Source organism: Aspergillus heteromorphus (assembly GCF_003184545.1).
Source record: "Aspergillus heteromorphus CBS 117.55 chromosome Unknown BO70scaffold_5, whole genome shotgun sequence".
In the NCBI taxonomy this organism is placed as follows: Eukaryota; Fungi; Ascomycota; class Eurotiomycetes; order Eurotiales; family Aspergillaceae; genus Aspergillus; species Aspergillus heteromorphus.
In genome coordinates, this window is record NW_020290410.1 from 756,677 (window position 1) to 781,394 (window position 24,718).

The window sequence follows — 24,718 nt, forward strand, 5'->3', positions numbered from 1 at the left end:
CTGGTTTACGGAGTATTCCATGAGACATATTCATCAAAAAAAAGCTGAAAAGGTCCACATGCTCTACAAGTAAGTAATATACATCCGAATCATCCAGACTAGATGACCAAATACCCCCTCTAACATGGCCTGATCTCCCTTTCCTTCTTTCCTTCCTTCCAATTAAGCCTTAATCTTCTTGTACAACTTCTTCACAAAATCCCGACAGTTGTTAGTGAGGAGGTTATATCCCTTCTTTTCCATCTCCTCTGCAATGGTTTTGGCATCCGATTCGAGAGTCGCGGATGTGATGCCCGACTTGATCTTACCGAGCATCGCATATGTGGCCTTGAAATCATACCACTTGGTGGCACCGCAGTCGTTGAGCTTGATTTCGCCATCGACGACCTGGATATCGTAGCATGCGGAGTCGTACTTGAAGTATTCGGTGCTGCCCTCGGTTGTCTTCGAGACATACCCTGCAACCATCAGGTAGTGGTCGACGTACGACACGCCGGATGCCTCATTTCGTTCACTCCCTGGAGAGGAAGTTCAGTTTCACGACAAGCTGTAGGAAGTTGAGGAACAGAGGGTTATCAAGACATACGGATTTTGATAGCGTAGCCGTCGTTGACTACGGGTGTGCTTCCGAGGGTCTTCTCCAGCCGCTCATATTTGGGATCCTTCGAGGTTGTAGTGGCCCGCTTGACCTCCGTTGCCGGCTGGCGTGTAGTCTTGGATGAGATATCATCACTTGGATCATCCCCGTTGGAGGGGACGGTAATGACGGGAACTGATTCAAGAGGCTCGGAAGAAATCTCGTAGCCACTGATATCAGTCTGTTCATCCTCATCATCTGCATCGCAGAACTGGAATTGATTTAGTTAGATTTCAATAAATAGAAAGAAAAAAGTAGCAGGATCCAGTAGCACTTACCTGGCAGTCTGGGGCATCCACAACAGGGACAGAGGTCGGCTTGCCATCCACTCCAGTTGCAGTGATCTGCGTGGTCGTCGCAACATCGTTTACCACCGAGACGGATCTGGGTCCATCGAGGTTGGAGGGTATAGCAGCTGCTGAGACCCCGGATGTCAAGAGCAATGAGGCCACGGCGAAGGCCTTCTGGGCGGTGATGTCTTTGAACCACATCTTGGCAAAGGAATGTAGCTATTGAAACAACGAATGACGATAATGAAAAACAACGAGGAAATTTTACAGGAATGAGTGACAAAGAGAGTAATGAGTGTATATCCGCAGAATGAGTGTCTGGCAATAGCAACGAAGAGAAGCAGAACTGGGCATTTATAGATATCTCGCTCTCTATACATCGAGGCCCTTCATCTAAAGGATTGGGGCGGTTTCAGCAACTACTACCAGAGTAGGATTGCATTGCACCAGATTATGAGATGACATGGTGAATCAGTAATGAGATTTGCAAGGTCTTGTCTCTGGACTTGAGACAAGTCAACCAACTATTTGGTTAAAGCTGGGGGCCGCTTCTCAAATGGGGGCCAGCGGGAATGGCTTTGAAGGAGTCCGGGAGGGAGCATCCCGCCGAGTATTGGGGGCGGGTGGCTTTGGTGTCTGTTTCTACATCATGAGGGAAAGCGGTTTATCAAGTCGTACGCTGAAGTAAATGTAGGATATTCACTGGGTAGCGACCAAGAGACTACGATGTAAATTACATAGTGGGCTCATTACCTATAGCAGGTCGTGTCCGATGCGACACACTATTAGTAAAAGCCTTTGATTTCTAACAGTATATTAGCTATTGTAATGGATGTGGCCTGATGGCCAAATGACATGCTACAGTAATATGCACTTTTTCTTTTCCACCTGGGACAGAGACAGGATCACCCGGAGGCTTCCGGTGATTTGGCCCCCGTTGTGTCAATTCAGCACCTACTGCATCATTTCCTTTAGAACCCGAACCCGAACCCGAAATGTTACTTTGCAGGTGTGCACAGCCTGGCCTAGATGGCGTTTAGTGCCCACGGACGGTTGGTTCGAATTTTCCTCGATGACGTGAGTGGACAAGATCAGCTAGCTAAGCTCAATCAGAGTCTTTCAATGATAGAAGCTTGTGGATGAGAACCCCTGTACAGTTAACCTATTTTATGGTTAGTAGAATGACAATCACCACAATATCCAATCAGCCTGAGGTAGGTCCAATCCAATTCTCCATTGAGACCGGCATAATCTGCTGATAGCCTGATACCCACTAGTCTTATGCTCCCTGTCCTGGTAAAATGAAGGGGTGCAAACAATTATCGAGACCCGGACGGTGGTGGGAACAAGGCTGGGCCGGCTAGCCGACAATCACTAGTACCAGACACCAGGGTCCAAGCCAGGCACCAGGATAAGCTGGTCTGAACTCTGTCTCTTGCTCGGTCTCGCACTTGCCTTCTGCGAGCTGCTGACTGTACCCAACAACGGGGACCTGTGGATCCATGCACATATTCACGGTATCTCATACCTTTATCTGGTAGTTCGAGTTGGAATTGATAGCATGTCAGGGCTAATAATGATTGTTTGGAACTCTTGCAGCACCATATCCGGGGTAAGCGGGGAGAGTGCTTAGCCGTTAGGCATCCATCCGAAGCCAACCGCGAAACTGATTGCCAGAGGGGTGGGGAGACTGAAGAGTAATTCTGACCAGTCAGTATTCTGGATGAGTCTTTGGTCTAATCCAATTTCAGAAGAGCCGTTGCAATTGGATTAGCCACGGGAACTACTCCAGTAAATCCCATACTTCAGTTATAGCAGGGACAAGAAGGAGGATGTATTATATACAGCCTTCACCTCTAGGGGGCCACTGTTCGCGGGAAAGAGAAAGAATAGGGGACAAAAATCATCAATCATACAATCCATATATACAAATTTCTACCTATATACATCATCATCACAACAACACTAGCCCACCCCAGCCTATCATACTCACCGTAGTCCCAACCAACCAACAACCACCCACACCCCTCAAAGCAACCACTTCGGCAGCCCCAAAAACTGCGCAAACGCCCTCGCACAAACCCTCATCTCCCCCCTCCTAGACACCAACTCAAACCCCCTCCCTGGATCCTTAAACAGCACCAAACCCGAACCCGTCCTCTCCTCCTCCCGCATCCCCTCCCACAACCTCTCCGTCCTCTCCTCCCCGAACCGAAACGACGGCCCAAACAGCACATAAAACCTCGCGATAGAATGCAACCGGGGCGAATGCCAATCCAGATCCGACCACACTAGCCTCAACCGCCAAGGAATCCTCCGTGCCGCCATCCCCTCCTCCCAGAGATCCTTGAACCGATACCGTCCCCGCTCGCCACACACCGCGTGCACGAACCCGCTGCTTCCATGCGCGATGTGGAACAGCGTCCGATCCACCACCACGTCCACGGGTACCTCGTCGGCTGTGACCTCTGCGTCCGGGTTGCGCGATCGCGTCGCGGCCTGGAAGTAGATGCTGGGGGTGATGGCGATCATTGCGGCGAGGGCGGTTAGCGGGGTTGCGAGGGGTACGCTGTAGCCCCGGTAGGGGAGCTGTTGGGCGGGGCCGAAGATGGAGGGGCGGATGATGAGAAGGTGGGTTTTTTCGAGCCCGGAGTGCGTGAAGATGGAGAGGAAGACGCGCTCGGAGAGGTGTTTGGCGTACGCGTAGGGCCAGGGGAAGGTGTGCGGGGAGTATTCGGGTGTTGTGTGTGTGGTCTGGAGCTGGGTCCAGGTTGTCAGGGCTGGGGTGGAGGAGACGGGGTAGAGTGTTTCTTTGATGGTGATGTCCGGGGACCGCGTGGGCGAGGTGTTGTACAGGTGGCTGTTGGCGTAGGCTGTGGAGATGTAGATGAAGCGTTGCAAGCGGGGACACGCCAGGGCGATGTGCGCGAGGCGTTCAGTGGCGCCGATGATGTTGGGGGAGAGCTTGGGGAGTGGGTCTACGAGGTTGATGGAGGAGGCGGCGTGGATTATGATTTCTAGGACTGGGATGAGGTGTGTGAGGTTGTGGGTTGGGGGGTCTTGGTTTACGAGGCCCAGGGAGGGCTGTTTGATGTTGCCGTCTAGGTAGGTGATGAAGGGGCAGCTGGTGAGGGTTTGCGCGAGGGAGCTGGGCAGGTTTTCGGTCCATCTTTCGATGGCGCGGCTAGGGTTTATCGCGTTAGATGGATAGGTGACGGGATGGCTAGATAGTAGTGCATAGATAACAATTTATATTGGGTTGGGGTTTGGGATGGGATGGGATGGATGGGCCCGGACGTACTCCTTGCCTCCGCGGCAGAGAAGATATATTTGTTTGGGGCGGGTCTGCGACACCAGTCGACAGACTAGCGCCGTGCCCAGGAAGCCGGTGCCTCCGGTGATGAGAATGGTCTTGTCGGAGAAGTATTCCCACATTGTGTATGTGTCTGTCTTGGGAGGATTGGGTGTTCTTGGGCGTTGATTTCGAATGTCAATCGGGAATGATATAACTTCTTTGTACTATGGGATATGCAGGTGAGTTACGCATGTGCTCTGTTGCCGTCTCGCGGATACCAGTTCCAGCAGAGATCAGCATCCGTGATCTCTGTCTCTTGGTTTATGGTCCGAATTTAGGGTCGTGACGGCACCCGACAGCCAATGAAGACCGACGATGTTGCTCAATATCAGGGTCGGAGGCCGTTGACAGCAGGATTGCGGCACCATGGATCGAGCCGGTTACCTGGTACAGGTGAGGCCCAAACCGGGTCTTCCTGGTATGAGTCTCGATTAGATTGGGTTGGCATGTTGACAGGCTAGGCGACAGTATACGAGGGTATATGATGCTGAGAGTGGGTGGGTGGAAAGTTAACACCGGACTGTGACCGGTGTTGGGTGTCGACTTGTCCAGTGTCCGTCCGGTCTCTTCAGCGTCCAGTGTCCAGTGTCCAGTCGCAGTCCAGTGTCCACATACCACACACTGACTGGGTGGCGAGAGATTAGGGCGAACGGGTCTGCGGGCTGGAACCGGCAGATCCTGGGCCGCATCCCGGCGGACGGTGGCGATTTCGGTCCGTCTGGGTTTCGTCCTCCACCGTTGGGGGAAGCGAGGCTGGAACGGTATAGAACTCCGTCGTCCGTGCAGGAGATGAAGTATACGAAGTGCTTAAGACCCGCGGAGGGCCAACGGTTGAGACGCGGCGGAGAAGTGTGGGACAAGACGAGGAAGAAGAAAGTAGGCCCGAAGCACGCCTCCTGGAGACGCGGCTGACTCAGCGATAGTCAGGAGGCTCCTCTGCTGAAACGGGGCTAGCGCGGCCACTCTGCAAGGCCCCGCCTAGCCGGAAGCGGCGTAGCGCACGGCGGACTCCGCCGTTCGGGGAGGGGCGCTAAGCCCAGCGCGGCGTAGCGGCGGCGACGACGACGAGGCACTAAGGCAACTAAAGGTTCTCGCCAGAATTCCCCTCTTCACTCCTCTTCCTCGATCATGCATCGTATTTCTTCTTCCTCAAGTCGAGCCGAGTCCAGACGTGCACGGTTATCCGCCTGGCTCGTCCTGTCTGTCCATGGCGAGGAAAAGCAATACCAATATTAATTTTAATGAAAAGGGGGCCTGCGGTATCATCTGGCGCGCGCGCTGTCTCTCTCTCCTTTTTCCTGCTCCGATGGCGCCCTCGCCTGCCCTTCTCCTTTTCCGGTCCACTCCAACCATCGCCGTTGATTGATTCCTGGCCCTTCCCCACGGCCTCCATCCCAAGCCATCCCAAGGTTCGCCCGTTTCTTTACGCGCCAGATCCGTCGGCCCTACCCTTTTTTTCTTTTTTGGGCTTTTTACTTTTTTTTTGACTGGGGCTACAAAACAGAACCCATTTCTCTGATTCACAGGCACGAGAAATTGGCCACTGTGGGATTTCCGTCTTATATTGAGCCAGGAACACACTCGCTCTCTTCCTCCCACAGCCCTGCCACCCCCCCTACCCTACTATGTCCAGATAACCCCGTCCGTTGACCATCTCCATCCCACCCACTCGGATCGGACCCCCCGGGCCTGTCGAACGAACTGTTTGTCCTGTTGCCAGCATCAGAATCCTCGAATCTCTGAGTCATCCATCACCCATCAGCCATCACAATGTTCGAGGACTTCTCCTTCTCGTCCCCCTCGTCGACCAGGCCCTCGCGCCTGGCCCTCGACGGCGAGGACCGCCGCATGGCGGATAGCGACAGCGCCCTGATCTCCCCCATGTCGTCGCGCTGTCCCTCTCCGCGATCCCAGCGGTTCTCCCGGGCGGTGCCTCGTTCGCGATCCTCCTACTTCCGGTCCGGTCAGCAACAGCAACAGCAGCCGCCGACCTCCGTCCCCTTCTCCGCCTACGATCACAAGCGGCTCTCGATCAGCACCCTGACCCGGAAACTGCACGAGCACACCCTCCAGAACCCTTACGCCAACGGCGGCGAGGAGAACAACAGCCGCTTCGACTGTCCGGCATCCCCGACCCCCTCAGACCTATCCCTGAATACCGGTGGCAGCAGCGGCGGCGGCGGCAGCAGCAGCAGCATCTCCAGCAAATTCCCGGGCTACGTCTTGACCCCGCCGGACACCGACCACGACGATGAGTCGCTGACCTCGGGGTCGCTCTCCCCGTCGCCTTTCCTCAGCCCCACCTCCATCCCCGCCGACTTCCCCCCCCTCGCCGACCCCATGGACCTGTCTGCCATCCCCGAGCAAGAAGACGCCTGGCACGTCCGCTCCCAACGCCAGCAGATCTCCCGGCTGCAATGCAACCAGTCCGACATCGAGTCCATCCGCCGCGCTCTTGTCTCCGACGACGAGATCATGCGCTCCGCCATGTCTCTCGACTCCCTCTGCGAAGACGACTGCCACCCCAGCTCCATCCCCCCGCAGTCCTCCCCGCGCAGACGCGCCCTCACACTCTCCCGGAACCGCTTCCGCAATACCCAGCCCGCATCGGACTCCTCTTCGGGGGCGGTGTCCGTGTCCGAGCCCCGTTCCCGCCGGAAGAGCAGCGTCTCGTCGCATCGCATTGAGAAGAACTACCACTGTCCGTCAACCCGGGAGCTGCGCAAGAAGAGTGAACAGGGCTTGAGACGGAAGAGTCTGGTCAGTGCGGCTTTGGCGTCAATGGTGGAGCCGGTTCCGGATGAGGAGGATGAGGAGGAATGATTCGATTGATCCCAGTCGAGTCGAGTCTCTCCTTCCTTTTGGTTTCCTCTTGAACTTTCTTCCATCTCTCTTTCCTCAACTTTCTACTATTTCCCCTTTTCTACCTTTTCTTTTCTTTAACTTCTTCTCCTCTTTTTTCTTTCTGGCAGGTTGGTTGGTGGGTTGATACGATGCGATGTGATCTCTCAATTGGACTCGATATACCCTCCTCCCATCCCTCCGTTCACCTTATGTCTTATTTATTATCTACACATTTCTCTTCTTCTTTCCACTACCCCTCCCCTGTCCTCTTCTCTCCTCTCCCATTCCCATTTCTTTATCACCCGTTTCCTTTTTTCAAGTTCCCTCCATCGCACCTATCTTCTTTCAGGGTTCGGATATTCCTTGTGCATATTGAAAGATAGATACCCAAATTGTACCCTCATAACCGGATTGTTTGTTTGCCTTGCCTTGTTTGCTATTCCCTGCCTTGTGCATTGGACTTTTGTTACTAAGAGTAACCTGGCGTGTTGTTTCTTTATTATTTATCTCGTCTATCTCATAACCTTTTCTTCCACTGTCTCCGTCTCCGTCTCTGTCTGTGCAGTGTGCAGTGTGCATGTGTGTGTGCGTGTGTGTACACCTTAGCCTTAGCGGGTCCCGACACTGAGATTCATCCACTATACTATACTATACTATACATACAGTCTGCTGAATCTCATCTATGTAAATAAACATCACATATCCATACATACCCATACATATCATATGTCATATGTCATATATCATATATACCCGGTGAATGGGTGTTCTTTCGGTGCTCTCATCTGATCTTGCCGTTTCGTTTTACTACACTACACTTTACGCTACCAAATGGTTTCGAGTATACTTCGAGTCTGCTCGATTGATTTTCCTTGACTAGATTGGTGAGTATGATTCTCTACTTGATTGAATTTACTAGACTAGATTGATTAATTAGTAGGATTTCACTTCCATGTTACTTGATTGGCTTGATTTACATACATGATATACTTTTGATAATGGGAGCTTACAGCAGGGTGAAAACTTGGTTGTGGGGACCGTTGGATTCGCGGTGTCTAGGTATGGGGCGGAGGAAGGAAGAGGTGAAGAAGGAGGGAGAGGAGGAGCAGGAGCAGTAGGAGGAAACAGGAGGAGGAGCAAGAGGAGAAGAAGGAGGAAGAGGAGGAAGAGAAGGGAGAAGACTGCAGAGGCAATCACTGCCTAAGTACAGGCCAGGCGGCGACGACAACCAGCCATGCTGACAATTTTACTCGACTAGTTTGATTCTACACTGTCTGATTACTTCAATAATTACTGGATGGATGAAGGGTCCATGAATTAATTGGTCCTAGGTAGTTGATATCAATTCCGGCCTCTTTTTCAATGTTTCACTCTCATACTAACATGCAAGATAGGCCCCATAGGTGAGAGGTAGGTAAGTAGTACAGCACGGTACTTAGCATAACAAGCATAGCGTGGCAAGCATGGCAAGCATGGCATGGCATAGGTAGTAACATAAAGACAAAAAATCTATTTGCATCATAACCCCATCCTTAATATCGACAATGAAAGGAAAGAGAAGCCAGCTGTAGTTTGATCCTGTCAAAGGATCCCAGGCCGGGAGGATGGGACAAACACCACCAACTCAATCAAACGATACAACTCGTACAGACGTGCATGGGTGGGTAATGGGTAGTGGGTAATAGCTCATGAGGTAATCGACTCATTACATAGTATCAGTAGTGGAGTGCCGTGCAGTGAAGCGTAAGATAGTGTAAGATAGTGCATGCCTGCATGTACCTATCCTGCATCTGCACATGCACATGCACGTGATACCGCAGACAGACAGACAGACAAGCAGGCAGGCAGCGCGGCAATAAGTAAAAAGTTTGAAAGCGAGCCGATAGAGCAGAACTCGGACGAACGAAAAGGGCAAGAAGCGGTGAGTGTGAGTGGAGCAAGCCTTCACCGGCGTTTCTTGCAAAAAGCATTGTAGAGTCGACGAAAGGGCTTGAATGGCCCCGACCCGGACCCCGACTTGCTGCCTTTGCGGAGATGGTTGAGGGACTGCTTGGAGATGTTGTGGTGGATGCGCATGTCCTGAGCCGGCTGTTGGGGCAGGAAGGGAGACGGCATTGCGTAAGGGGAGGGCGGGTTGGAATACAGGGGATGGGGGAATCCCTGTCCGTGCTCGTATCCGGAGACCCCGTGCCAGTAGTTGATGTCATAGAACGCGGCTGCGTGCGGGATTGGCGAGTTTCCGTCCATGGAGAACGGCGAGGGGGTGGAGAGGGAGACGGGGAACGACATGGGCGAGGGATACTCTCCGTCGTCGCGGATGGGCGACCCTGGCTCCCCGAGATCGCTGTCATCCGTCCACGCACGGGGTCGGAGGGGGATGGGCCGTTTCTGGGTGTATCTCGGTGAGGGGGAATGGCTCGACCCCGCCACGTCGTCGGAGTCCTTCGTTTCGAGAAGTTCCGAAATAGACGGCATGGGTCGGTGCGGTGAATCGCCCACAATCTCCTGACGCACTTGCGTTTCGTCCTTCTCCGGGGTTGCTTCCGCGAAGACGGGGTTCTGCGGGGGCTCCTCTCCCGCGATGATGAGCGTGTCGTTGGTGACTTCTATATACGACTCGCGATGGTTTCCAGTCGAGTCACGGTCGACGTCTTCAATGAAGGAGACGATTCTGGCGACGTTCAGCGAGTCATGCGGGTTGAGGATCTCAAACGAAGTGCCATGATCAAATATAGTCGCGGTTGGTCTCTTCATGTTCAACAGAATGGAGTCGGAGCGGGTCCTGGTGTGCTTGTGGTGGGAGCCCGTCATGTCTGAGTTTGGATCTGGATATTTCTCCAATCTGTCACGGAAGGTATCCTGGCGCTCGTTAGATAATAGCTTTGCAGCTGCCTCAGGTTGACTTACCAGCAGCTTGTGGGGATTTTGCTTGGAATATATAGGATTGTCCGACGAGTAGACTTCCACATTGGGGGACACTGAACTCGCCGTCAGAACAACTGAACCACCACCCGGCCTGAGCCGGCCAAACTGTAAACACTCACATACGAAGCCATGGAGGCTCTCTGGTCCCTGTGCACTCGCGGCGCTGGGGGAGTAAGACGGAGACAGCGGGGGAGGGCTCGATTGCATGGAGGACACCGAGAATGGATGGACGGAGTGCTGCGGATGCATGGGGTGCTGGCTGAGAGGAAACGCAGCGTTTCTTCGTCTCAGGGACTTCCCCTCGTGGTTCTCGAGGAACGAGTCTCCGTCCGACAGCTGTTTGCGGTAGTTGTGCAGCGACAAAGTTCCTGGATATGCTGCCTGGCACAGGGCCGGACTCCCGGCAGGGAGCTGCAGTGGATCAGGTCCCGGATCCAAAGGGACTAATGATGTCGAGATCGAGTTGATGGCGTGGTGGTGATGTGAGGATCCATGGCCCGGGGCCCGGATATCCATGGTTATGGCCACCATCGGCATCACCGAGCCAGATGGAAGAGAGGAAGCGAGAGACAGACCCTGGATGGAATACAATCACGACGGAGACAGACAAAGAAGATGAGGGCCCGTGCGACCTCTAGGGCGGTAGCATGGAGCACAATTGCTATTATGTTGATTGACACACCACCGCTGGTGTTATGGTCAGTTCATGTGCCAGGGCAACGGTGTTGTCCGCATATTTCCTGCACGGTGGAGGGATGGTGCGGGAGGGCCGGGGAGATGAAAGCGAGACAGGATGTCTCAATTGCGGGAGTGAACCTGGGGGGGGAAAGAAGTATAGCAAGTCAAGAGCGATGCAGTGAGATTCTCGCGATCGCTCCTGGCAATCGGGATGTGCAACGCCGGCAATCACGACTGTGCGGCGGATGGGTGAGATGACGATGAATAGTGCTGGATCTCCAGCAGGAACGATGGAAAGACAAAGAAAAGGCCAGCCCTGAGGGCCGAAAGTAAAAGGAAAAAGCAGCAGCAACAGCCAGGGGAGTGTCACTTGACTGAGTGACCGAATTACTACCACTACTGTACTGCTACTACCAAGGTACTACTGACTGATTGCGGGTCAGGGCAAGCTGCTGGCAGTTGACATGCATGCGGCCAATCAGCGGGGCCATGCGCTATACTGGGAGCTGCTAGTAGAAGTCCGGCCTCGACCAGTCGGACTCAGGCAACCAACCGGCCGGACATGACCAGTCAACCACTGTCTGTCTGTCTGTCTCCCTCCCTCCCTCTCCCTCTCTCCATCCTCCATCCTTCTACCCACTTGGGCACCAACCTGCGTGGCAGTGGCTCTCTCCGAGGATCCACTTACCACTTCCTACTTCCTAGTCCCTCTCTCTCTTTCACGACTCCCTCCATCAAAGTTCCCTCGTTCAAAGTATAATCCCTCCTACTGACTGACTCGGGAAACCTCCCCCCCCCTTCCTTGCCTCCGCGTCGAGACACGAACCATCCAGATGACCACCCGCCCTTCCGGTGATCGCTCAACCACCCTGTCCTCATCCCTCCCTCCCTCCCTCCCTCGAGTCCCTCCGGGACATTCCTGACGATCTTGTTTCAACGCCTCCTCCCTGTGAGCCGGTTTGAGATCCCTTCCCGGCCACCCATTCGCTCGCTCCCGTTCCCCCCGATCAGCAGCCACCGCCCAATCACCACGGCCAGAGCACCTGTTTCAACTCGGGCGCACTCGAGGCCCAGCCACTTCTATATTTGACGCCATCTCCTATCCTTCTCCCTCCTGCATCTGCTCCCCCCCCACCAGGCACACCCGTCCGCCGCTCGCGTGAACCGGACTATGCTATACGTCCAATCTGCGCCCGGTTTAACTTTTTCACACATCATATGTGGTCATGACGGATCCCTTTCGATTCAATGAGGCTGACGGGGTTCGAACCACCCGCGAGCCAGTTTACGAATCCTCCGTGCGACTTCGTGGTCCCTGGGAGGGTGTCACATCGACTCACGCGTGGTCTTTCGGACCGCAGCCTGCTCTTTCTCTCCCTCCGACTCGAAACCGCATAAGAATGTCGCAAAGAACCCCGCCCTGTCTTTGTCCCAGTTGAGATCGGAATGGACTTCCCTTGACTGCGCTGACTGCGCTGGGTCGCCGCTAACGTCATCGACAGCCAGCCTTGTAGAGTCCGATGGCTTCCTTCCCATGTTCCACGAACGTTGAAGCGGTTGGCCCACACTGTCCTCCCTAAGCCTCTGTCCTGTGTACTCTGTGTACGTACCTTTGCGACGATCATGGTGACGGTGTGCTCGATCACTCTCGGAGTCCCCGGCAATTGTGACAAGGCACATGACACTGCCTGTAATGGCAATCTGCCGAACCCTTTTCTACCGAACTATTGGGCCAACGGCCGCTGAGTCGCTCCTCCTGGCCTTCGGAGGTATTTCTAATCTATTATTGGATATCAGATCCACAACGTTTCATACTAATGCTTTTGTGTACTGATAGGCGTTATTATTTAAACATAGCCTCCACGATCTAGAAGCGAATAAAGCCGACATAGGATAGCTGCAGTTCCGGAAGTGCTTTATGGGATTCGCGTCACAAACGCGTGCAACCTGAAAATTGGCCAGCGCGGACTTCCTACCCTGGTCAGAGACAGAATGAACACCTGGTTCCAACCATGCCAACGATCAAGGCCTCTGAGGAACTCTCTTGCTGAGAGACTGTACAAAATGTCCTGCATCAGATTAACCACCCTGTCTGAGACAACATTCCATTTCCCTGACTCAAGGGATAGACCGAAGCTCCAGGGAGAATCAATTTCCGGAAATTCTAATCCAACGTGCACTAACCACAATGCGACCATCAAGAGAATCCAGATAGCGCAGATCTATCTTGAAAGCTACTGCACAGGTTGTACTAACTGGACCCTCGAGGTCACCAGCCTCTGTTTCGCGTCTCGAGTGGTGATCTTTACCTTAGTAGTTGAATAATACCTCTGACAAGAACCCTGAAACCGCCGCAGTCATCCAGTCCTGCCGTCCGTACTGATACCCAGCCAAGACCCGTTATCACCAGCTCCAGGGGAGGGTTGGGTTGACGCATGCTATGAAACCCAAGTGTCACTAACACAGCTGCCACTCAGGAGATTATCCAGCTTGCAGTGTACTGCATGTTGGGCCTTCTAAAGCAATAACCATCCATCCTTCTAGCGATCTCTGGCACGTCCAACACTCAAATATTAAACATCAAGAATGAGTTTCAGACACAGCATAAGGCAGGCAGACAGACAGACAGACAGAAAGGATCCCACTCCCATCTACGCTAAACTGCAGACCATTCCCAACCTCAATAAACAATAAAATTTAACCTTTCAAACAACACATCATCGTTTCAAATCCAATCCAATACCTACTCAAAACAATTCTTCATCCATTCCCTCCCAGTCTTCATCAACACTGGCCGTTTCTATTTTCCTACCCCCACAAGCCAACAAACAATCAACCTGGTAACCGAACCAATCAAAGAAAAGTCTCCGGTCGGTCGGTCGGTCGTCGTCTGGCTTGAGTTGTACCTACCTTCCTACGGAGTACCTACCTACCTCCCTACATAGATACATACATACACGGAACACGGGGAGGAACACGTTGTCTGACTGGCAGCGAGCCACGTACTACCTCTTTCTGATGAAGCTGATTGGTTGGTTGGCGGATATATTGCATTGCTATTGGGTTGATTAATATAGATATGGCTTAGTCACATGACATAATTACAGGTCTTGTTGCATACATACTAAAGACAGGTGAAGGTGATGTGGTTATTGATTTAGGTGCATGGATTGACTGATGGGTTCGATTTCATCTGACTGGGCCGTATCTCGAACGGAATGGTTGTTTGTTCTGTTCTGTTCTGTTCTAACTATCGAACTGCAAGCGGTACCACGATTGCCAGATGAGGATATTTATCGCATACTTGCACTACTGGTAGGTCTGTCTCTAAAATGTAGCTCTTTACCACATATATGTTCCTGATCACTGCACTATGACTATGGCTATGCTAATACACGCTTCACAGTCCAGAGCAGATCACTATCTGTCCTACATACATTGGTACACACATCTATTGAGAACCAAGAAACCCCAGCTTCTTCCACGCATCAATATACAACCCCACCATCTCATCACCGATCGGCTCCAGCTTCGCCATAGCTGGAGAATGAGCCTGCGTCCACGTCGTATCCAGAACCCTCCCACACATCAACGATTCATACGCCGACTCAAAGAAGCTAGCAAACAAAATAGCAGGATTATCCGATCTCTCGAGCGGGGAGTTTCGGACAAGAGCAACCCATTCCTTAACTGGAATGATCCGGGAGGCAGGGATATTGAGAGCGGCGGCCATGACGGGTGCCATCTCCTTCCAGGTCCTGGCCATGGGGTGCTCAATATGGTAGACGGAGTTTGGCGTCGGGACATCGTGTTTAACACCGACAGCCAGGAGATCCATGAGAATAGTCGCGATCTGGTCGACGGCGACCCACGAGACATGGCCCCCGAGATCAGGCCATGCGCGCAGCGTCTGCGCGGACTTGATGAGAAAGGGGACATGTTCGGCGCAGGTCCAGAAGCCGCTGGTGGTTGATCCGCCAATTTGGCCAATTCGAACAGTCATGGCCCGGAAGTGTTCGGGGTATTGCCGCAGGGTTGCCTCGAGAATGTGCTCACATACCCATTTGGCCTCGGAGTAGCCCATCGCTTGGGTGCCCTCCATGCCACGAAGCTCTTCACGCACTGGCGTTTCCTCAGAATAACCGACAACACTGACGGAGGATATCATCTGGAAGCCCACGCGAGAGGATCGCTCTGTGCGTGGTTGGCAGGCCATGCTGTGCGCGAGGTCTAGCAGGTGGCGCATGGCTTGGAATTGGGGCTCGAGTCCGCGCACGGTCTGCGTCGGGCTGAGGGGAAATGCACAATGGATGATGTCTGTCCCGTTGGTTACGAGCCACTGATAGTCCTCATCCAATAGTCCCAGCTGTGCGTCCGTTGTGGTCGACTCCAACACGCGGAGCTTGTCCAACGCGTCTTGGGATAGCTCAATGCCGCGCGAGGAAAAGGCGTCGTGCTGTCGAGTCATCGCTGGTACCCCACGAGCACGCCGGTTGAGGCACACAACGGTCTCGACAGCTGGACTCTGGGATAGCAGGGCGGCAACGTGCGACCCCAAGTTACCCGTGCCTCCGGTGACGATGACCACTGATTTCTTGCATTCGCCTCCCGGGGAATCGTTGACCGGCGCAGGAATAGGCGCCGTGAACCCGGATGTGTACTTGGAGACAAGCTCCTGGGCTCTTTCCTGGCGTTGCATGATCTCCCCGGGCTTTGTTCCCGCCCTTGGTACTGTCGAAATGGGACAAACTTCCTGAATTGGCCCAGATGCCAGCGCAAGAATGACCTTGAACCCTTCCTGCTCTGGGAGGCTGCCGTCCGTCCAATCAACGTGCTGGAAGCCAGCCGTCTGCAGATCACGCTTCCACTGCTCTGTTGGTACCAGAGAATAGTCACTGCTGTCATCGAATAGCCACCCGCCCTCCAGAGGACCGTAGATAGTATCTAGAAAGGGTGGCCGTTTCTCAAGGATCATCAAGCAGCCGTCGGGTCTCAGCATCTGATGAATACCTTCCAAGGAGGCTGTGATGCTTTGCGTGGCATCTGCCGCGAGGACAATGTGCTGTCCTTGCAAGTTCTCCGCGGGTGAGTTCTCAATATCGTGGACGGCAAAATTCATGAAGGGATATTGTTTGCCGAGTTCGGCGCTCGCCATAGCAACCCTGGAGGATGATGGGTCGGTAAAGGTATACTCAATGGGGACACCTTGTGCGGCCAGCATCGATGCCAGCACGCGGGTCAGATCCCCAGCACCACCACCCATCTCGAGTATACGAAGGGTACCCGGGGGGGTATTCGTTCCCGTCTTTGCCCTGAGGCGGTCGAGCATGCTGCGAATGGAATCGCTAACGGTCTGATACATTACCTGGTTATACAAGAAGTCGCGGTGCATTTCATGGACGAGTGCGTGGCCCTCACTCGCGTTGGAGAGGGGGTGATCCCCGGCTGCTGTGCCTTGAAGGACCTCGGCTAGGTGCTTGCCGGCTTGGAAGGTCAGCTTCAGATGGGCGCTGTGCTCAGGGTGTTTTCGCATCAACTCTTGCAGTAGCGCGTCACTCGTCTTGGGATGTACCGGAATTGCTGTGCGAACAAGAACCTCATCCGCAGCATCAACATCCACCAGGCGGGCCGTGTTTGCGATAAAGTCATGCAATGACCGCAACGTCTCCGGACGGACGTAAGAAGACTTGACGCTTTGCAGCCTGTCACCAGGAGAAGCAGTGCGCAGATCGCAGCCCAGCTGCTCAAAGGCCTCAACCACCAGAGCGACAGAGAGTCTGTTGGTAAGGCTCACAGCGGTGTGATACGAGTTCTCGAGACCGGCGTCCCTAATCCGTTGATCACTGTTCATTTTCACAGTGTTGAAGTTATCGAGAATGTCTGACTGCGCTAGTTGAATGTCGATATCTGTAGCAACGATAGAAGCGAGCTTTGCAGGTATTTGCAAATCAGAGTCAATGAGAAGCTTGCCGGACAGATTGACATTTTCACCGTCTCCAACCTTTTCAACGATCAGGGTTTCCTCGCTTTTTTCGGATCCTGCCGTGTCGTCTCCGCGTAGTGTGTTCCAGATGCAAAGAGCCAACTCCTCCACGCTTGTCGCCTCCATCATATCCGCCTCGTCAGGCAAGCATTTGAAAGTGGTCTCGATGTCGGAGCCCAGCTCAACACTCATCAGAGAGTCAATGCCCAAGTCGGCCAACTGGGATTGAGGGGCCACCTCGTTCTCATTGACTCCCAGCAGCTTGGCGACCATCACCCGTACATCCTCGAGAGTGTGCTCAAACCCGCGTCTCCCCTCAGCTGCGGAATCCTGGTCTGACTGCACGACCACTTGAGGGCCTTGGTCTTTGACTGGGGCGGCACGACGATGGGCCACTTGCGCAGTACTCTGGGAAACGGGTTGATCCGCGTTAAGCCGAGTGAGAATGTCGCTCAGAGCGGCCTTGGGGAACTGTACAGCCCGCGCCCCCAGCATTGCCTCCACCAAAGCACCAGTCGTAGGATCAAAAACAAAAACATCCATCTCCCGAAGGCGATCGGAAATATGCCGATGACGCACGAGGACATGCGATGTCTCTCGTACTGTGCTGACATTGGGAGAGCGGATCCATCGGTTGCATCCCCTGTGGACCCAAACGTCGTCCGGATGCACGGTATCGTTCATGCAGTTGATGGCGATGCTCCCTACTTGACAGAACGCATCAACTAGCCCGACATCGAAAGCAGAGGCCAGGTCAACTTTCCGCTTGCGAACACAGCCAGCAGCGCTGGAACCTCGGCTAACCACCCGTTTGAGCCATCGATAGGGCTCCCCGTACTGGACAACCTTGTCCATGAGGTGGTACACGGTGGACCCTTGAGCAATCTGGATCTCGTCGGCGCCCTCATCGGCATCGCTACTCGTGTTGGCGTGTGCGAACAGTGCGCTGCATTCCTTGTAGCTGGCCAGAGTCTGCAGGAGCCTAAACTCGGCTTGGTATGCAACATCGTATGGATGATACATCTGCATGCGTGCCTCCACATGCATGAGCCGAGTATGAGGCAACTCGGCGCCATCAGTACTCACAATGGCCCAATCCCATGTCAGCTGCTTCTCATCTTTGACGTGGAACTCCAACCACAGCTTTCGCGACGGATCATCACAAATGAAAGCGTGGTTGATCATGTCCTGGACCATCGGTTGCATCCGGTCAGTGACCCATTGGGGACGGAGGCTGAGCAAGGCATGGAAGGCGAGACCAATCTGAACACCCACGGGCAGAACTGGAGTAGTCCTGTTGAGAACATGGCCGTTAAGCAACTCCGAATAGAGACGGGCGCTCGTGTCGATGGCGAAGTAAGGCCGTGAATAGCTCCCGCCGATCGAATTCTTAGAGTCTGTCTCTTCTCGGTTACCAACAAATTTGATCAGGTCTGCCAGGCCCTGCGCCTCCTTGCGCTCGGGGCTTCCCGAACTAGCCGATGCCAGGTCTTGCGGCAGCTTGAGTTCGAGCCAGTGCCGCGATTTCTCAAATTGATACGGAGGTAGCGATCGTAGCGCGACTGTTGAGGCTTGCACGGGGTGGTGACCCCAGAACGTGACTGGGATACCCTCCGTCCAGAGGGACATGGTAGTCGTCACCAGGCCATCCAAGCCTCCCCGGCCATCAGTCACGTTCAGCGAGTGGAAAGAGTGAGGCCCTGCGGCAGTCTTGAGAGTGCCGCTAGCCATTGTGGTGACACCGGAGGCTGATCCTGCCTCAAGCCATACAGCGGATGGGTGCTCCTCGGCCAGCCGCTGAATGGCTTGCCGGAAGTAGACCGGGTGTCTCATATGCTCTGCAAAGTGGAATGGGGTATCGACTGGAGACTCTGTGGCTCGTTCCTGGCGAATGACGGGCTTCTTCCATGAGACGCGCTGGTTGAGTTCTGCCAGCCGATTGCAAAGAGGATCAACCAGTGAGGTGTGGAAAGCATTGGTCACCGCAAGCCGCCTTGTTTTAATCGTTGGCTGTTGCTCATCGCATACAGCCTGAACGGCATCTATGGCCTCCGATGATCCGCCTAACGTGAACTGAAGTGGTCCATTGTAGCATGCAATGGAAGCTGGGTGAGCCCCGGTGTAGCGGACATTTGCTTCGGCGAGAATCTGAGTAACCGTCGACTCCTCCGCATTGATCGTGAGCATGGCTCCAGAATCATTACCCCACTCATCGCGCACCAACTTTGCCCGGGCAATCAGTAATTGCACTGTTTCTTGAAGGGTCAAAGTTCCTGATATGCAGAGAGCAGTGATCTCGCCAAAGCTGTGGCCTACTACCGCGACAGTCCTGGACAATACGCCGGTGTCAAGCCAGGAGCGTGCGCAAGCGTACTGCATGGCAAAGAGCATTACCTGAAGGTGAACTTGGTCCGCGATGGGCTCCCGGGAGAAGATGCCTGGATAGATACTACCGGCCCCGGCAGCCTGAATGGCCACATCACACTGATCTAAATGGTCGCGGAGAAGAGTGACATTCTCGTAAAGAGTGCGATCAAGACCAATGGACTGGCCGGCCTGACCTCCGAAGCAAAGGATGAGTGGGCGCTCCTTTGGTGCAATGGTGATTTGTGGATTGGCTTCGCCTGTCTTGGTGTGAGTGCGGGACGCCAGTTGAGCCAGCCTTTCCTCCAGCTCCTTTCTGGATCGACAACAGAGGAGGGCTCTTTGGGGCAAGGCCCGGTTGGACGACTGGTTGACGTTGAATGCAATATCCGATAAGGCGGCAGTTGGGTGCGATTGAAGATATCTCAAGAGTCGAACACAATATGCGCTGATGCTGCGCTCATCCAAACCAGCAATCCACAAGGGCACGAGATTCCCTGCGTGTGAATGTTCGAGAGAGGAAACCTCGCTTCTTGGGGGGGGTTTCGTGACCACCATGGCAGCAATCGAGCCGGTTGCTCCGTAGTTACTAATGACTGCTGCTCGAGATCCACTGGGCCATTTTCGCAGTGCAGTGGACACCTCGATCATATCCGTCGGGGTGGCGTTGAGATGAGACGATAGGGTGGAGAAGCTGGCTTGGGGAGGGATAAAGTTCTCCTGCATCATGGCCAGGATCTTGATCAAGGATACCACGCCCGAGGTACCCTCCGCATGGCCCACATGTCCCTTGACCGAACCGAGGATTAGAGGCCGTGCGCGCTTAGGGCCTGCCACCACCTGTCGGATACTTTCATACTCGGCCGCATCGCCCACTGTTGTGCCTGTCCCATGGGCTTCCATGACGGAGATCGCGGCTGGATCCATCTTTGCTTGGTCTAGGATTGTCGACAAAAGTTGCGAGAGAGACGGGGAGTTCGGAACAAAGAAAGGAGTAGTGTTCAGATTCTGCAAGACGGCCGTGCTGGAGATGGCACCGATAACTCGATCCCCGTCGCGCACTGCGTCTGACATGCGCTTCAGATAGACGCAGCCAACGGCCTCAGCCCGACAGTAGCCGTCCGCCGCTTGATCGAACGGCTTGCACTGACCGGTTGGACTGATGAAATTTCCGGCTGCGAGAGCGCGGAAGGTATGCGGGTGTGTCATGATATTAACACCGCCAGCCACCGCGGCGGCGCATTCCCCCGACAGAAGGCTCCGGCACGCAGCATGTAGAGCTACCATGGACGAGGAACATGTCGTGTCATACACGATTGTCGGACCCGTCCAGCCAAAGAAATGGGCCACTCGCGCAGGAATATAGCTCTTCGTGGCCGTCCCTGTGAACGCGCCAGGACTATGTCCCACCGTGTGATGCTCATAGTCGTTCATCGTCGATCCAGCAAAGACCCCCACATTTGAAGGCGACGACCCTGTCCGTGTCTTCGTCGCGAAGTATCCCGCATCTTCTAGCGCCTGGTACACCGTCTGCAAGAACAGGCGCTGCTGTGGGTCGATCGTCGCCGACTCGCGCGGGCTACGCTTGAAGAACTTGTGATCGAATGCGTCTGTGTCTTGCATCATGTTGGCGTACCATTCCCGACTCGTGTCAAGTGGGATCCGCTCGGCTCGCACTCTCTCGTGCTGCGATTGCCCGCTGCGCAGTAGGGACGCGAACTCATCGATGTCGTCCGCGCCCGCGGTCTTGATTGCCATTCCCACGATTGCTACCGTCTCGAATGAAGGGATTTCTGCGTTAGAAGTGCCTTCGGAATGGGCGGATGAGGGGTTGGGTGGTGGGGGTGAAGGTGTAGTCTCGGTGGCAATCGGGGCAGCAACCGGGGAGGCAGCAATATCGGCAGAGGCAGGGGCAGCGGGGGCTGTAGGCGCAGCAGGTCGACTCTTTGCTCGCTGTAAAGCCTTCATGCTCAAGAACGTGGAACGGATCCCGGACACCATGGATCTGGGCACACACTCCTCGCCAAAAGAAACTACAAGCGGTGTATCGAGCTGGGCATGGACCGCCATAAATGTGCGATACCAATGGCATGGCTGGGACAGGATGCCACGGACGGCCATCTCATGCAAACCGCCCTCGGAGATGGGAGTTGCCCCGTTGTAAGTCGGCATGGAGACCTGGGAGGCATCCGGCAGCCGGAGGCCCGGCATAGACTCGCAAAGCTTGGTGAGGACGGCGACACTGCGACGACCTTGATCGCCAGGGTGATGGGCACGACCATGAATGCCCAATCGGGAGGTCTTGACGCCTACCGCACGCAGTCGGTCGAGCAAGACGGGCGCCTGCTCCTGAGACACACACAGCGTGGCGCACCCGACGTCAAAGGTTGCCTGGACATGAGCATCCGATGCGAGTTCTTCCAGGATGCCGCGCATCTGTTCCCCCTGTTGTTCTTGGCGACAGATGGCAGCGAACGACTCTGAACGTCCATCCCACACCTCGTAGGCATCCACCATTGCGCTGGTCACCATGCTCAACCGCACCATAGCCGCGACATTCTGTTCGAGCTCCTCCCAGGTATGAGAGGAGGCCACGGCAAATGACGCGAAGAGCCCCCCGCAGAAGCCCAAGGTGGCTGTCTTGCTGTTCTGTTGGCGGGCGAGCCACCAGGCCTGCAGGTCGGTCTTTCCGTCGGAGGTCGCCTCTCCTTCATTACCGTGAATCATCTGCAGAAACCGCCAATATTGCAGGAATTCTTCTATAACGGCAATCGGGGAAACGATCATATTCGGCGCTCGCCGTATCTCCTGATCCAGCCCATGTTCTAAGCAGTGTATGAGGGTTTGAACGTGCTCTTTCCCGGGAATGGTTTGTTCGATCTCCGGGAGCTCTGCGACCAGTCCATCCCAATACTCGGGGAGGCTGGATATCGTGTGTCGCAGAAAGTCTGGCCCTTCCGCCAGGCCAGCGCGAACGTGTTCAATGAATTTTGAATCGAACACCGCCACTTGCGGACCGAAGACAAGGACTGTGTTGCCACCTGTTGCCAGTAGCTTCTGAAGTGATGGGTCCATTGTTGTGCTTGGAGAGTCGAGGTCCAGCGGCTGGCCTCGAGTTATGAAAGAGGAAAAAGACAGAACGAAAATGCGAGAGGAGAACAGGATGGCGGACTTGGGGAACAGATGCCATCTCTCGTCTTTATGGGTCAAAATATAGTCCCGGGTCTGACAGCGAGTCTGGGCGCTCCCGCTCCGTCATGGGGTGAGTGGCAGGCAGGTGGTGATCATCGGAAGACATTAAGATCATCTCGGATAAACACGCGAATGTCCCAACAAAGTACTGGTGGTATGAGCGTTCCGGAAGGGACAACCCCAGTCGATAGTGCGATGCAAGAGAGGAATGCTCCTGGGAGACGGTGTTGCCGGATTGCTGTCATGGACCCAGAGAATCTGAGGTGTCTGATATTGAATCCGGAATATCTCACCGCATTTGCTTCTCGGCGCAGTTATTATAAAAAAAAGAAGCGATGTTCCGTGTTCACGGTACCTAGCAGACAGGTCGAATCTATTCTGCCCGGAGCCCATCCACAACATATCCAACCCACGACTCGGAAATTGTCAGGCAACCGTTGAGCCCAGTGGCTTTTATTCCGACTCTCTCCTCCACCATCTGCCTTAATTCCCCCCTCCCCCCTTCCAGACCTCCAATCATGTCTGCCTCTGGAGTGTCCAACAGCTCAATGAACCATCAGCCAGACCAAACGCTTCACCTCCCGCGGATTCTATGTCTCCATGGGGGTGGGACCAACGCGCGAATCTTTCGCACTCAATGCCGCGTGATCAGACGCCATTTGGCGTCCTTTTTCCGCCTCGTCTTTGTTGACGCGCCATTCTCGAGCCCTCCCGGTCCCGACGTGGGCCGAGTCTACGCCAAATGGGGGCCTTTTTGCAATTGGTTTCCGATGGGAGTCGATCCGGAGACCATTTCCGCGGAGCCAGATCTGCGCACTATCGCGCCCATCAATGAGCATATCCAAACCGCGATGGAAGACGACGATCGCGCTGGCGCTACGGGTCCCTGGGTGGCGCTGCTGGGGTTTAGTCGAGGAGCGCAGATCGCTGGAAGTTTGATGCTTCGCCAGCAGCAGCAGCAGCAACAGCAACAAAAGCAACTACAGGACACTCCGGTCAAGACAGCCCTCGAGGCCGGGACACCAACAAACTTCCGGTTTGCGGTTCTCATGGCTGGACCAGCGCCCTTGATCCCGATGACGGAAATAATCGATTCTGGCGACACCGACAAAGTCCTGCTGCGGGTCCCAACCGTCCATGTATACGGGCGAAATGACTCTGTGCTCCGCCCCTTCAAGCATCTTTTGGACTCCTGTTGTGCGCCTGACAGTATCCGGAAAGTGGAGTGGGACGCAGATCACCAGGTTCCGCTCAAGACGGTGGATGTGGATGTTGTGGTGGGGGCAATTTTGGATGTGGCTCGGCAGACGGGGGTGCTCCACAATAGCACCGGAGAGCAAGGGACTGTGAGTGTGGATATCTAGGTTGGCTGGCTGGTGCAGGGTGTTCGTAATCGTATGACAGTGGACCTTATTGATGGAGACCTATTGTACCTACAGCAGAAAGTTGTTTTGTATTTTGCTCTAGGTAGACCAGGTAGTGTACCCAAGTACCTACCAGTCGTCTCTTATGCTCTATACAGAACAATGATCATGAACAGATGAAATAATTTCCTGCTAACTAGACAACCCTTTGATGACTAGCTAGGTAGCATACAGGTTGTAGTAAACGAGGAAGGTGAGGGAGGCGTCCCAGAAAGGCCGTAATAGACGGGAACTGCGCACGGCAAGAACCATCTCCGCCCACGGCTGCTCAGCCTTAGGTACCGTATGTATGTATCCAATTGCATATATATATGGATACACCTTAATAAGTACTACTGCCATATGCATGTACCGGAGTAGACTGGTACTAGTAAGTACTCATACTAGGTACTACGGTAGCTGTCAAAAAAAAAAAAAAAAAAAAAACCCCTCAACTAAACAGCGGACTGAAACTCTGTGTCAACAACATTCCTACTGATCGTGTATCACAGGATCCAATTCCCACAGAGTACAATACGTACGTACGTCGGTATGTAGGCATGTCCATCAGCAGATAATACCAGTATCTACCGGTAGTTGCCTACATACCCACCTACCTAGGTAGCGGTCAAGAGCCGCACAGACAGATATCTAAGATATGTCATAATCGTTAGTTAGCCTGGGTATTGGGTTAAGTTGCGGAGAAGAAACATCACATCACATCACATCCCTAGGTAAAGTGGATAGTAGCGAAAACATAAAAAACATGACATGTCTGTTTTGCGGTTTTGAGTAGGTAAGTAAGTAACTACTACCTAACTACCTCATTGGCCTTAATTTCCCAGATCGATCGACGCATCGCCATTGAGGCAACTGCCGGCGCAGTACGAGATAGGTACGTACCGTACGTAACCACCCATGTTTATACCTGTATTTGAGCTGTGTGTTTATTCTCCGAGACGGCAGTGGCTAGGTAACGCACGGACGTACTTAGGTTTACCTAAGGTAGTTAGGTTCTCGGTAGTAGATAGATACTTGGGTATTAGG

The 24,718-nt window shown here is 54.0% G+C and overlaps 6 protein-coding genes across 6 annotated transcripts; 2 read left to right on the top strand and 4 right to left on the bottom strand.

Moving 5' to 3' along the window:
* Positions 1 to 162: 162 nt before the first annotated feature.
* On the bottom strand, positions 163 to 1,128 carry BO70DRAFT_420169 (uncharacterized protein; the record flags this gene model as incomplete). The annotated part of the gene is made up of 3 exons (XM_025547513.1): positions 163 to 518; positions 587 to 848; positions 916 to 1,128. 3 exons carry the CDS (start codon positions 1,126 to 1,128, stop codon positions 163 to 165), a joined length of 831 nt encoding a protein of 276 aa, XP_025401901.1.
* Positions 1,129 to 2,955: 1,827 nt separating this feature from the next.
* BO70DRAFT_286368 (male sterility domain-containing protein) lies at positions 2,956 to 4,362 on the bottom strand (the record flags this gene model as incomplete). Its single annotated transcript, XM_025539200.1, has 2 exons — positions 2,956 to 4,111; positions 4,229 to 4,362. 2 exons carry the CDS (start codon positions 4,360 to 4,362, stop codon positions 2,956 to 2,958), a joined length of 1,290 nt encoding a protein of 429 aa, XP_025401902.1.
* Positions 4,363 to 5,864: 1,502 nt separating this feature from the next.
* Positions 5,865 to 7,190, top strand: BO70DRAFT_180016 (uncharacterized protein). The gene has a single exon (XM_025538433.1). It carries the CDS (start codon positions 6,053 to 6,055, stop codon positions 7,103 to 7,105), a length of 1,053 nt encoding a protein of 350 aa, XP_025401903.1. The 5' UTR covers positions 5,865 to 6,052; the 3' UTR covers positions 7,106 to 7,190.
* Positions 7,191 to 9,070: 1,880 nt separating this feature from the next.
* BO70DRAFT_286536 (oxidoreductase, short-chain dehydrogenase/reductase family) lies at positions 9,071 to 10,588 on the bottom strand (the record flags this gene model as incomplete). The annotated part of the gene is made up of 3 exons (XM_025539204.1): positions 9,071 to 9,985; positions 10,034 to 10,104; positions 10,171 to 10,588. 3 exons carry the CDS (start codon positions 10,586 to 10,588, stop codon positions 9,071 to 9,073), a joined length of 1,404 nt encoding a protein of 467 aa, XP_025401904.1.
* Positions 10,589 to 14,180: 3,592 nt separating this feature from the next.
* On the bottom strand, positions 14,181 to 22,244 carry BO70DRAFT_331745 (polyketide synthase; the record flags this gene model as incomplete). The annotated part of the gene is made up of 3 exons (XM_025540888.1): positions 21,020 to 22,244; positions 16,713 to 20,884; positions 14,181 to 15,440 (listed from the first exon to the last, which is right to left on the bottom strand). The coding sequence occupies exons 1-3, from the start codon at positions 22,149 to 22,151 to the stop codon at positions 14,181 to 14,183; spliced, it is 6,564 nt and encodes a 2,187-aa protein (XP_025401905.1). The 5' UTR covers positions 22,152 to 22,244.
* Positions 22,245 to 22,424: 180 nt separating this feature from the next.
* On the top strand, positions 22,425 to 23,834 carry BO70DRAFT_359810 (uncharacterized protein). Its single transcript, XM_025542626.1, has one exon. The coding sequence runs from the start codon at positions 22,787 to 22,789 to the stop codon at positions 23,630 to 23,632; it is 846 nt and encodes a 281-aa protein (XP_025401906.1). The 5' UTR covers positions 22,425 to 22,786; the 3' UTR covers positions 23,633 to 23,834.
* Positions 23,835 to 24,718: the final 884 nt, after the last annotated feature.

What these genes read in the sequence shown, in the direction of transcription:
- BO70DRAFT_180016 (XM_025538433.1), top strand. Translation starts at nt 6,053, where the DNA reads ATGTTCGAGGACTTCTCCTTCTCGTCCCCCTCGTCGACCAGGCCCTCG.
- BO70DRAFT_359810 (XM_025542626.1), top strand. Translation starts at nt 22,787, where the DNA reads ATGTCTGCCTCTGGAGTGTCCAACAGCTCAATGAACCATCAGCCAGAC.